The sequence below is a fragment of the Maniola hyperantus genome, chromosome 12 (genome assembly GCF_902806685.2).
Source record: "Maniola hyperantus chromosome 12, iAphHyp1.2, whole genome shotgun sequence".
In the NCBI taxonomy this organism is placed as follows: Eukaryota; Metazoa; Arthropoda; class Insecta; order Lepidoptera; family Nymphalidae; genus Maniola; species Maniola hyperantus.
In genome coordinates, this window is record NC_048547.1 from 4,263,442 (window position 1) to 4,276,698 (window position 13,257).

The following is a 13,257-nucleotide window of genomic DNA, read 5'->3' on the forward strand; positions in this document are numbered from 1 at the left end:
ATTTTAGACGATACCTACTTCGGTAACCATAAATTAGGTAACTTTAGTCAGATGTAAGTAAATTAATAATAACAGGGAGCAAGTGACAGTGTCAACGCCCAAAATCTGGTAGCCCGTATGGTGTCAAGCGAGGATGAGTGGCACAGATAAAATGGTCAGATGCTGAGGACCATAATGATGAGAAGGGAAGACAGAGAAAGGGAAGAAAAAAAGGAGAGAGAGCAACCAGAGGGTCAGCACGAAGTAATGTAATACGGTTCCGTGCTGATCTCGCAGAGGGGGAGGTCGTTTAGTCCGTGCGAGTCGGACACACCCTGTCGATAGACAAAAGTCCGTTAGGGATTTTTCCTCCTCCTAGAAAAAAAAGGTAAATTAATAAGTACCTACTTACCTAAGTAACAAGTAGGTTTCCAAGCTATTGTCAGCGGCTAGTCTGCTGTTTATGCAATAGGTACTAAGGCAAATAGGAACTTACCTACATATTATATTTAGGGCATCGAATTAGGGTAAGAACGGGTAATGGAAGTCAGCGGGCATTTTAGACGATACCTACTTCGGTAACCATAAATTAGGTAACTTTAGTCAGATGTAGGTAAATTAATAAGTACTTACCTAAGTAATAAGTACGTTTCCAAGCTTTTGTCAGCGGCTAGTCTGCTGTTTATGCAATAGGTAGGCTAATAGGAACTTACCTACATATTTATACTAAGGGCATTGAATAAGGGTAAGATCGGGTAATGAAAGTCAGCGGGCATTTTTAACGATGCTTCGGTAACCATAGATAACCGATTATATTTCTACTCAGTGTTGGTAACGAACTAAAGATTAGGCAATGAGCTACGCCAGGATGATGAGAATGATGATGCAGAAGATACAGGAAACAGATTTCTAACAGAAGCAACAACGAGATCTAGTCTAGTAGGTACAAACTTTATCTCAGTGGGTAGGGTACTCCCGAGGATTTTACTGGTATAGGACCAAGGTTATTGGTGACCCCCGCATATCCGTGAAATGGGAGTCAAATCAATTTATTAACCATCATTCTTTCCAAAATTGATTGCCAAAGTAACTAAAACTAATCTCAGTTGATTGCTGAATAAATAGCTAAATACTTTTAAAGTGGTTCCAATGAAAATTTTATTTTTAAATAAATGAGCTTTTATTTGAATTCCGTTCTATGTGACTTCCATTACCTACCTTTTTAGGGTCAATAAATGAATTTCCTAAGTTGACCGCGAACCTAAGCTTAGATATAATTTTATATGACGTAAGTAGATATAAGTAGGTAGGTACCTAACTAATTATCCTACACCACCCGGCACCCACTGCGTTCCGGTCAGAATTTTCAAAAATATTAAACTAGATTAGAGAAGAAGGTCAACCTAGAGACCGTACGATAAACTGAGAGAGAGTCGATACCTACCTACTTAATTATGCTGGAGCAGATTTCTTGCTTTGATTTTTCCTTAGCTTCTGCTAAAATTCATTTACAGAGACATCTTTATTTTGTTGTAAAATTTATCAAGCATCACACAATGTTTGTGATGCTTGACAAACTCCAAGTAGTAAGTGGTTAGAATCCGAAGTAGTTTGCGATATCAATAATAGATGGAGCTGTCACATATTTAATGTTCAAAGAATTTTCTGTAAAAAGGTATTATGCGACAGGTCAAGTCTCGAGATGACAATCACCTATGTATAGTATGCGACAGGTCGAGATGACAATCAGGGAGGGAACGCTCCGCTTAGTTGGAGGGGAAAAGGGAATACCCGTCATGATTAACATGGTTAATAAATCTACTGATGTGGTTAATATTCTTTTTAGGGTTCCGTACCTCAAAAGGAAAAACGGAACCCTTATAGGATCACTTTGTTGTCTGTCTGTCTGTCTGTCTGTCTGTCTGTCAAGAAACCTACATGGTACTTCCCGTTGACCTAGAATCATGAAATTTGGCAGGTAGGTAGATCTTATAGCTGACATTTGGGAAAAATCTGAAAACCGTGAATTTAGGGTTAGATCACACGAAAAAAAAAATTGTGGTCATGAACTAATAATTAGTATTTTCAACTTTCGAAGTGAGTGACTATATCAAGTGGGGTATCATATGAAAGGTCTTGACCTGTACATTCTAAAACAGATTTTTATTTATTTTTATGCATCATAGTTTTTGAATTATCGTGCAAAATGTCGAAAAATACGACTGTGGTACGGAACCCTCATTGCGCGAGCCTGACTCGCACTTGGCCGGTTTTTTTAAAGCGCAGTGTTAAAGTTTAATCTGGACCTACGAGTTTCATAGAAACACGATGAAGTAGGTACTCAGTTGTTCTGAGGTACTGAGGTACCTAGGTATTTTCCGTGATGGCAATGAAGCTAATCTATAATAACATAAAGCTTTATGTCATAAATTGGCAGTTATCGTGTAATCGAAGCTCGATTCTGCTGTAGGTTAGACTTAATGGGTCTTCCTTATTATAAAAGCGGGTAATAAATATGATCCGATCTTCAGCAATTATTATAAGTACCTACAACTTACGAGTATATATTATAGGTTAGGTCATAATATTTTCATTGCCTATGTTATCACTTATCCCCAGTTGAGACCAAGGCGCTAAGTGACAGCAGAGTGAACTAGAGTGAGAGCACTCTCGGTTTGATCCTGAATCGACGATCTGTCAAATAATAGGCTATGGGTGACGTGAAATCAAAGAAACCTAGTCGTTTCATAGGCTGCCTAGCGTCAAATGTAGGACGATAGGTAACATTATTGACGTTAGCCAATGTAGGTGAAGCCTCGACGAGAAGTTCCCTTACTATCGTGAACTGTGGTGACAGCGGGTAAGTTTGAGTTCCTAGGAATATGGTTTAAAACGTAGCTACAGAACTAACGGATATATCAATAGCAACCTTTCAACACTTATAACAATTCCTGTTAAAAGTAATTTATTCAAGATAAGTGCCTTACCTAGCTAAAATGTTCAATATTACCCGAAAAATTAATTAACCATTATAAAATACCTAACTAATTTGTTTACAAAGCTTTTAAGGACTATTATTTTTATGCTGCATATGATTCGATAGAGGTAAGATAAAGGATTCGGCAAACAGAACCGGTAGCGGAGAAAAGCGGCGACTTTTGTCTACTAACATGAAAGTCCGCAAGCGTCTCATGATTAATTATTATTATCACCCTGAACAGTTGCTGCTGTAGGTACCTAACAAGTATTAAAATTTAAAAAAAATCACTTATTTCGCGCAGGCTAACTTGTGGATCTGATGACTCTACCACCGCACCGGTTCGTAAATCAGATTCTTCTGAGAAAAGCGTACAAGAAACTCAGCATTTTACTCTTTTCATAGAGCAAAATGTATATCTGTATAGTGTATATATAAAATTCAAAGTCCTGACTGACTGACTCATATATCAACGCCCAGCCTAAACCACTGGTACTAGAGACATGAAATTTAGAGGATATTGTCTGTGGAAACAGTAGACATCCACTAAGAAAGGATTTTTCAAAATTCCACCCTTAAGGGAGTTAAATATGGTATGGAAGTTGGTATGAAAATCTGTTATTTTTAAAGTTACATTGATGAAAATTATTGGTACTTAAGCTATTATTTATTCTATTAAGGAAAGGCATTCCGAACCAGTGGTAGATGCATCCGACTATTCGTAAGTACTTGTAAAAGTTTATACGAATAAAAAAGATTTTTTATATTTTTTTATTCTCTAGCGACTTTTTAGCGACAAATTATTAAGTCTGTAATGAATTTAATGCTCATTTTTCAAAATATATCTACTGTGTTTCTAACGTAGATAGACGACAGATCCATTATCCGCGAAGCGATCTGAAGCGTTCAGTTGCTATACGTAGGTACCGCCACGCCCGTTGTTTGCCGATGATTTATTAGCGCCTCGCAACTATATTTGTTTAAACTTTTTACGTAATTACTTACCTACTGAGCTGAGGACAGGCTTGAGGTCAAGGCTGTGAGGCCAAGGCGAGCTTAATATTATTATGTTTAAATTATTCTATTTAATATCGGGACATTGATGTTTTGTCAAGAAGACAAACACATTAATTGCTATTGTCGTTGACCAAGATCAATATTATGGTATAAATAACAGAATTTAAAATGGGCATAGAAATGCTGACACCTTAATAATATGTTTCTTGGTTCATCCTTCAATCACCGATCCTCCGATCAACCTGCATCAATCATTATTACAATCTCAATTGTTGTGATTGACTAAATTTGTGCTAAAATCAGTTTTAGAATGCACAGGTGAAGACCTTTCATATGATACCCTACTTGATATAGTTATCTTACTTCGATAATTGAAAATACTAATTATTAGTTTATGACCACAATTTTTTTTTTGTGTGATGTAACCACAAATTGACGGTTTTCAGATTTTTCCCCTAATGCCAGCTATAAGACCCACCTTCCTGCCAAATTTCATGATTCTAGGTCAACGGGAAGTACCCTGTAGGTTTCTTGACAGACAGACGAACAGACAGACAGACAACAAAGTGATCCTATAAGGGTTCCGTTTTTCCTTTTGAGGTACGGAACCCTAAAAATCAAAGAGTTTCCACGGGATCAGCGGATCAGCTAGTTAATATAATATATTATGGATTGATATTACTTATTCTCTTTGTTTTATCTCATAATAGCATCCTCCAGGATTTCTCAAACGGAACAAAAATTTTATCTTGTATATTTAACGTTGGCGATACGATGTGACGTGCATCCAAAAACCTATACCTACAGTCCATAATATATTTACTTAAATTTTACATTTAAATACGTAAACAGTGGGATATATCCTTGTTTCAAGAGAAAATATTTGCCTTTAACTACTACTACATAAATGGAAACATAGAGGTGCCATTTAATAGAGGTGATAAAGTTTACCGATTTCAACTTGACTGCTCAGTTAAATGTGGTTGTACCGGATTTTACTAAGTTTGTAATAACATCGCTATCGACTGCAATCATAATACTATATATATTATTTTGACGCAAATCAAGATTGACTGACTGAGGTCATACGATGCGTTTCCGGTGCGTTGCGGCGCCGCACCGCTGTGGATTTAATTACTGGGTCATGGGTACCACATAGGCACTGCGTGGTCGTTCCGGCAGACAGTATGGCGTTGCAACGCACCACCACGTCGTGTCTCTGGTCCAAGTCCGTTGCACGTGCGGTGCGGCGTCGCACGTCGCGTCGTCGTAACGTCGTAATCTTGTGGCATAGTAAGTGATTTCCATGCACGATGATGCAGCGGCACCGCTCAGGCGCCGCACCGCCATCGCCAACGCAACGCATTCGTGTGGCCTTCATTCTTACACTTGCGCACTGGTTTGTATATAAAATATAAATGTATAGAGAGCATTCGAGGTGAGGATGCGCGACGCGTAACACTTCGCACATACATCAGTAATTATTGTTTTGCACATAATCGCGCGAAATGTCGCGTGTCTCTGTTGCACCAGTACCAGTGGTACCAGTGTACCTTTGCTAAGTAGGGGAGCTTGATGATTCACGAAATAAACAATAAGGTTTGCATCTCTATGGTGTTCAAGCCAATGTATGCGAAGAGCTAAGTGCGGAAAAGACGCATGAATTACCTATGTAAAATATTATACTACAGTACAGGTGCCATTGTTCGAAGCTTGTCGTGTTATTGTTATTCAAATAGTAAAGTTTAATGAACAATGGGTTTTATTATACGTACTGTTAGCTTCAACGACCTTAACGCATGAATAGTATGCGACAGATTGAAATGGCGCTCGGGGAAGGGAACACCGCACACCCGCAAGAGGCCCCGCGCTAACCCGGTGCGGGTGAGCGCGGGTGATGTGCGGGTGTACGCCCCGTCCCCCCGCCTCATACCCCGATTGTCATCTAGACCTGTCACGTACCTACTATAGATAGTAGATACCTATGAATAATTTCTCTAAGTTAGAAATTTTGTTTAACTTCCAGATATTATTGTAAAATGAGCCATTTTTAAAGAAACAATTCTAGTTGGTTACCTACTTTCTACTGTATGAAAAACTTTTAAGAGCGCTATGTTGCGCTATAAAAAGTTGCCTATCTCAATTTCCGGGATGCAAGCTACCTCAGTACCAAATTTCATAAAAATCGGTTTAACGGATCGGCCTGTAAAAATCCCGTGAGGACTCCTTGATTTTCCGGGATAAAAAGTAGTATATGTCCTTCCCTGGGATGTAAGCTAACTCTGTACCAAATTTCATCAAAATCGGTTAAACTGTGGGACCGTGAAAAGCTAGCAGACAGACAGACACACGTTCGCATTTATAATATTAAGTATAGATGAAGCAGTTTGTAGTAATATTAATTTATGATTTATTTCATTGAATACATCCACTAGTTGTTATTACTTTGTAAACAATGAATACAAAATGCTTCTCAGTTAAAATATTATATTATGCTAATACGAAATCAACAAAGAATACAAAATAAATTAATTTGTAAATATTTATTTAAAAAATAAATTATCTAAATAACAACATACTTCTCGCTATTCTAATACTAGAAGGTCACATCCACAACAGCACAATATTGTTTTTAAGCAAAAACTTCATGACCCTCAAACTGTTCGAAGTTCGCGCACAACTACCTATCTGATTACAATTAGATCGTCCTTAAGCTCCTTGTAAAACCAAGGAATATATTCTACAAAATTCCAAGCTCTGCGTATAACAGGCTCGAATGATCAGTCGGGTCACTCTGCCACAATAGTGAAATAAATACTGCTACAAAATTTCATACTAAAGTTAGTACACTTATAAGAAGACGTTCCCAATCCGAAAGCCTTGCGACTTCGGTTTGGTGAACAGGTTTGATGCGGTTTTCAATATGCTGATGAGTGGCCTGAAGGTCGAGGTTTCCGCTTGGTAGAAGGTATCTGGCTGTTGGTACTGATACTGGTACTGGTTGTCGAATTGCTTGTAGAAGTGGAACTTGAAGCCAGGAGACTCCACTGTGCTGTCGGGAATAGCGTTCGAGATGTAACCGTTGTTGTTGTCCACGGCTTGATAGCTTGAAGTGGCGGTGTAACTGGTGGCTATAACAAGAGAAAACAATAGTTGGTAAAGGTATTCCCAGAGAATTCAACCTCAACAGCACGCATATACAAGGTTTTACATGAAAACAAAATCGTAAAATGTTGGCAGGGGACAGGTAAAAAAGCTTTGCTGTGGGGGGACTCAAAAGTCACGTAATCAAGACAAAGTGCGGAATGAGGGTACCGAACGGGAGTGGGCAGATTTTTATGCTAAGCAACTGTCTAAGCTTGGCGATCACAGGTGTCCGGCTATTAGGAGTCTGTAGGTGGTGGTCCGTGGTAACTGGGTATACCAAAAATGCTCAATTATTTTCCGTTATAAGTCAGTTTTGGATCAGGCAGATGCAACTCTGCAAAAGACCGAACCTTCAGAAGGTATGAATTTAATTAGTAAATTGGTAGGTATATAATAATAAATAACCAGTCAAATGCTAGTCGAACTCGCACATGAAGGGTTCCGGACCATCGTACAGAACATACCTAATTTAATTTTTAATTTGCATGGTGACATTTTGATTTTTTTTAATTTGTTGTTGTAGCGGCCGAGATACAAACTCTGAAAATTTCAGCTCTCTACCTATTACGGATCATGAACCCGCCTCCCGCCTACCTATAGCTCGCTGACAGACAGACGGACAGATAAATCGACAGACGAACGAATAGCGGAGGTTTCGGAATAGGACTTTTGGGGACGCAACCATAAAAATGTATCGTAAGAACTTTAAGTACTGGTTGTACATATTATATATCTAGATACTTACAACAAAGACCAGAATATTTCCTGGAATCAGCGAGTCCATAGGCACCGCAAGACGGGCGTCCTTTCTCATATGGGTTGGATCCAATAACGTTGCCACCAGGTCCGTAGTTGCAGACATACAACTTGGTGTAGCCACGAGAAGGGTCATAGTAGAAGGTGTAGCCGCAACCAACTTGCGATGTCTCACCCCAAACCAACTGAAACAGAATAATTAGGTTAGATACCTTCCCAATTTTAAAATTGGAAAGAAAGAAAGAAATACGTTTATTTTTTAAAGGTGCCATGCATTATCAGGTTCTAGTACCGATGGGTTTGGTTGTTAGATTAGAACCAACGCCTGCTTTTAAAATGATTTAGGTATACTTTTATCAGCTGTATCAGTATTGACTTTAATCTTATGATGATTGTTTCATATTCTGAACTAGATGATGCCCGCGAGTTCGTCCGCGTGGATTTAGGTTTTTTGTAAATCCCGTTAGAACTCTTTGATTTTCCAGGATAAAAAGTATCCTATGTACTTCCCCGGGCTGTAAGCTATCTCTGTACCATTTCATCAAAATCGGTCAAACTGTTGGGCTGTCAAAAACTAGCAGACAGACATACACAATTTCGCATTCATAATATTAGTATGGATTATGGATGATTCAGTCAGAAAATAAACACGCTATAATTGTATAAGTCAAAGAAGTATTCATTTTATTAGTCGAATATCTTACCTGAGAATAATGTCCAGTTCCATGTCCACCGCTGATAGGTTTGAATCCAAAAATACGGACTTCATCGAACCATGCGTTGATCTGTTTCATGAAGTCTGGTTGGGAGTCAACCGCGCCGGACGGTGGGCGAGTGGTCCACGTGGCTGCCAAGTTCTGCCCCACGGGGAAACGTCCAACATCACGTTGGGAAGCACGATCGTGTGCGGGAGTGCACTGGTCAGCCCAACGTTGCGCCGTTGCTGCTAACTCATCGTCCCACACCTAAAGAAAACAACAACAACAATTATTAAAAGAACAAAAACCGTGAAGTAAAATGGAAAGGTAAACAACAATTTGATAGACCGCACGTGTGTACGACGCTGAACCTTCGGGAGGTCAATGTCATTTGAAGTCGCAACTTCGCTTTCGATTTATTGATCACTTTCCTGCATTTTACAGTTTTCGAAAACATTAAATTAAGGACTAGAGAAGAGAAGTGATAAAGTTTATAATATACTGTTACAGAAACTTGTTCCGTTATCCTTTCCATGCTTAATCGTTTTGTGAAAAATCAATGTGTTTAAAGTTCCGTTTAAATGCAAAGTTACTCTCTTTATTAGTGGACATGGATACATTAACATAATATTTGTATGTGACTGCATTAGCGGTAATCATGAAATCACCTCCAACCCGCTGGACCGATGATCTGAAGACGGTAGTGGGGAGCGGATGGATGAGGAAGGCGGAGGACCGTGTTTGGTGGTGCGCTCTTGGAAAGGCCTATGTCCAGCAGTGGACGCAAACAGGCTGATGGATTAGATTGGATTGGATAGCAGATGAAATCACGTAATATTAAATTATGCATAACAAAGGTTTAAGGGTACAACATAAAAATACAAAACAAAAATATCCACATATTGTGTGACACGACACAAAATCATTTTATAATTTTATATCTTACTAGCTGATAAAATTTGAAAGTTTGTTTATTACTCCTTAATACCACAACAAAACCGATTTGGCTGAAATTTGGAATGCAGATAACTAACAGTCTGAATTAGCACATAGGCTATATTTTATCTTGAAAATCGAAGAATTCCCACAGGATTTTTAGAAACCTAAATTCACGTGAACATCATTTCTATCTATCACTATGAAAATCCAGAAGATGTATATTTTTAGTAAATGCAGTTTTTTTGCGTTTTATTTCTTAATGTTAATTTATGTAAACTTATTTATGTAAATAATTGATAATAAATTTTATAGTATCATTCAAAGAAAACTTAAAATGTCTAAATTGCGATAAATAAATAAAAGAACGACTGGCAATATCACAGGTTTCCCTTACGATTATGTGTCCATAATATTATTTCTATTTTTACACCTTTGCATAATATTAGTTATACAAATTTGGTGTCATAAAAGCATTGTCATATATTATGACCAATTGAATATTCAATCAGGTAATAAAACGTACTAAGTAGTGTCATATATTTTGATTTTTACATACCATTTCCATCATATTAGCTGCCGGAGGTTGACTGGACACTTGTCCCAAAGCAACAGATTGTCTTAGCCGATTGTGAGCATCGACTATCGCTTGCTTCTCATATGTCGTCAAACCTCCAGTTCCTAAAACAATAAAAAATCACAACGTAAGAAATAAAATAATTCGATAATATCAAACATCAATACTAAATATTATAAATTCGAAAGTGTGTCTGTCTGCTAGCTTTTCATGGCTCATTCACTCAGCCGATTTCAACTAAATTTGGTCCCAGGGAAGGACATAGCATAGGCGACTTTTTATCCTGGAAGATCAAAGAGTTGCCATGGGATTCTTAAAAACTTAAATCCACGTGGAACGAAGCATTATCTACTCTAAAATAAATATTTCAATAGTTAATGTAAATTAAGTTAGAATGACAATAAAGGATAATGTTATTACGTAATGTCTGATAACATAATTCATTGCTAAAATCGTGTGTCAACAAAAGTCGTTATTTAATAAAATATATCGTAGTGGTCTTGATCTTCATCGCCCAAAATCAACTATCAAGGCAAAATTACTATTCTATACGATGATTCCATAATCTTGCAGACAAGATTTATAAGGCCATTGCGTGTTTAATAGGTGTCTCAGTCAATAAAAGTTTACGACCTCGTCCGATACGAGTATGCTAAAAAGATGTTTTACATAGAAATAATGCAAATTCTAGACTGGGTGGCGGCGGATTAGCTTATGGGCTTTTTGACAGCTAAGAGTCTTGCACGTTACTAGGTACTTTGCCATTATCAATAGCATCTGTTGGATCTCTTCTAAAATGCTCAAAAAATAGACATTTTATGCTCTTAAATTAATTAATTGGGACTACAAGTAAATCTAATAACCAAAATATTCATAAAATAATATCATTTTTAATAAAATATTTTCTGTAAAATAAGACATGGTAAATTAAATTTAAGCATATAAAAACAAAGTGAAATTAAAAATAAAATATTCTAGTAAAATTGATTCTATAGTAATTAAAGTACGTAAGCTAATGAACAGCTTTATTAAATCGATAATAAAGCCACACAATAAAATGATGAGAACAGCTTATCAATAAAAAATAAGGGTTGAGTTAATTACTTACTCAGCATCTGTTTGCCAGCTCCACAGCCCTCTGTTGCAGCAAGGAGACCTCCCAAAACAAACACTAGGGCAATCATCTTGATTTATATTTTCACTACACTTTAAACTGAAATATAAAACACGATTTACTTTTGCGATTCGCAACAAAAGTTTTCACTTATATTTACGAAACGTCAAATGTTATAATTTGCCGGTGGTCCGCTACACAATGTGCCGCGCGCTCTCCGGACTTTAGCAATCTGTGAGTTTATGTCCACGCGCGCGCTTAAATATCGTTCTGCGCGTTCCCATGGAGACACTGCGACGCCGACTCCTGTCGCTTCTGATCATAGCCGATGCAGTACTGCCTCGAACCCTTATGTTCTTTACCCAGAAAAATAATCCACCCTGAAAAATGAATGTAGCATAAATTTCATATCGACCAACTCCTGCCCCAAAAATGTGTCCTAAAACATGTACAATATCAGCAAGTAAAGCTTGCGCAGTGTCTTCAGTAACGTATAAATTAAGGTTAAACGGGCGTCATCCGACCACTTTTTATCTGCAGTAATAACTTAAAACTCATTATTCGGCAGCCGGTGGATGTCAATGAAATCGAGTTTCTTGTGATACGTCCGAGCCAAAGGTGGAAATATGCTGACAGATATTGGTCGGAACGGAAGTGGTCTTTAAGTAAAATTATAGGCGGCTAAAAACAAGGAAAGAATAACACTGCCATTTATGAGTCAAAGAGTACTTAATTTTATTAACCTTGCGATATAAGGGAAGATCGTCCCATAGTCATATCTACTATTATAATATTTACTTGTAAGAGTTTGTATACTCTGCTAAATCCTGTTTAAAATCTCTACTCAGGTATATTTTAATCAAAACAATCGAATGCTGAGAAACGAAGAAAAGTGGGGACTAAGTTGTAACTTAATAGGTAGGCAGCGAAAAAACGAAAAGAAAGTATGATCCGTAGGTCACGAACCACCATCTGTAGTAAAGACGAGCATGTCAGTTTATAATATCCAATATTCCTCTTAAAAAAATTGCATTTTAAGGGTTCATCTTGCAAGAGACTAATATAGTAATAGTGGGCATGACTATGAAACGATATCCATACTCCATACTAATATTATAAATGCGAAAGTGTGTCTGTCTGTCTGTCTGTCTGCTAGCTTTTCACGGCTCAACTGTTCAACCGATTTTGATCAAATTTGGTACAGAGGTAGCTTGCAACCCGGGGAAGGACATAGGCTACTTTTTATCCCGGAAAATTTAAGAGTTCCCACAGGATTTTTAAAAACCTAAATTTACGCGTACAAAGTCGCGGGCATCAGCTAGTTTTCTTATAACGCGAGACCAATAAAATCCCCCACTCTGTCATCATTCTCTCAAATTAATCGATGAGAGATGGGATAAGGAAAGTTAAGACAAACTTTGAATATTAACTATATTACTGTTAACTATTTAAACAAAATCGTATTATAGTGTAGTGATTTTCAGCCAACAGATGTTCTAAAAATGGCAGCTTTAATTAAATATTGGAAGTTTCCTGTAAACTTGTAGGCTTGTTGTTGGGTTGAACTACCTTAGGTTGTAAATTATTTTCAAACCGATGATAATGGTCGATCCCACGTAGAAACGGACCAGAAGTATGGTTTACTGAAACTGCGATACCCTTTCCAGGTTAGCCTACACCTTAGATTAAGGAACTATATTTAAGAACTTTTCCTTGAATGTAATATAGGTAATAGAAAATGTAAAACTATTACCAGTTTAAAAATACCTAAAAATCACTCAAGGAAAAAGTTATCGCGAAAAAATATAATGACTAACTAATTAATATACAGAAATGTTTTAACTTGTTATAAAGATGATAAAACTTAAGTTGCTGAATCAAATCTTAAAAAAGACTTAAATATTATTATTAAAAGCTTAAAGTAACTTGTATTAGGAGACATCTTGTCTGTTGCCATCTGATCCTGTTTACCACCTGAGGTAAATTTTGTTCGTTTTGTATAAATTTGCATTTTAATATCTTTTACTTTATAAGATAGGTAATGGATTTCGCAAAA

The 13,257-nt window shown here is 37.2% G+C and overlaps 1 protein-coding gene across 1 annotated transcript; it reads right to left on the reverse strand.

Annotated features, from left to right (window-relative positions):
• Positions 1-6,507: 6,507 nt before the first annotated feature.
• On the reverse strand, positions 6,508-11,496 carry LOC117987045 (venom allergen 3-like). Its single transcript, XM_034974003.2, has 5 exons — positions 11,196-11,496; positions 10,070-10,191; positions 8,581-8,841; positions 7,866-8,061; positions 6,508-7,104 (listed from the first exon to the last, which is right to left on the reverse strand). The coding sequence occupies exons 1-5, from the start codon at positions 11,269-11,271 to the stop codon at positions 6,824-6,826; spliced, it is 936 nt and encodes a 311-aa protein (XP_034829894.1). The 5' UTR covers positions 11,272-11,496; the 3' UTR covers positions 6,508-6,823.
• Positions 11,497-13,257: the final 1,761 nt, after the last annotated feature.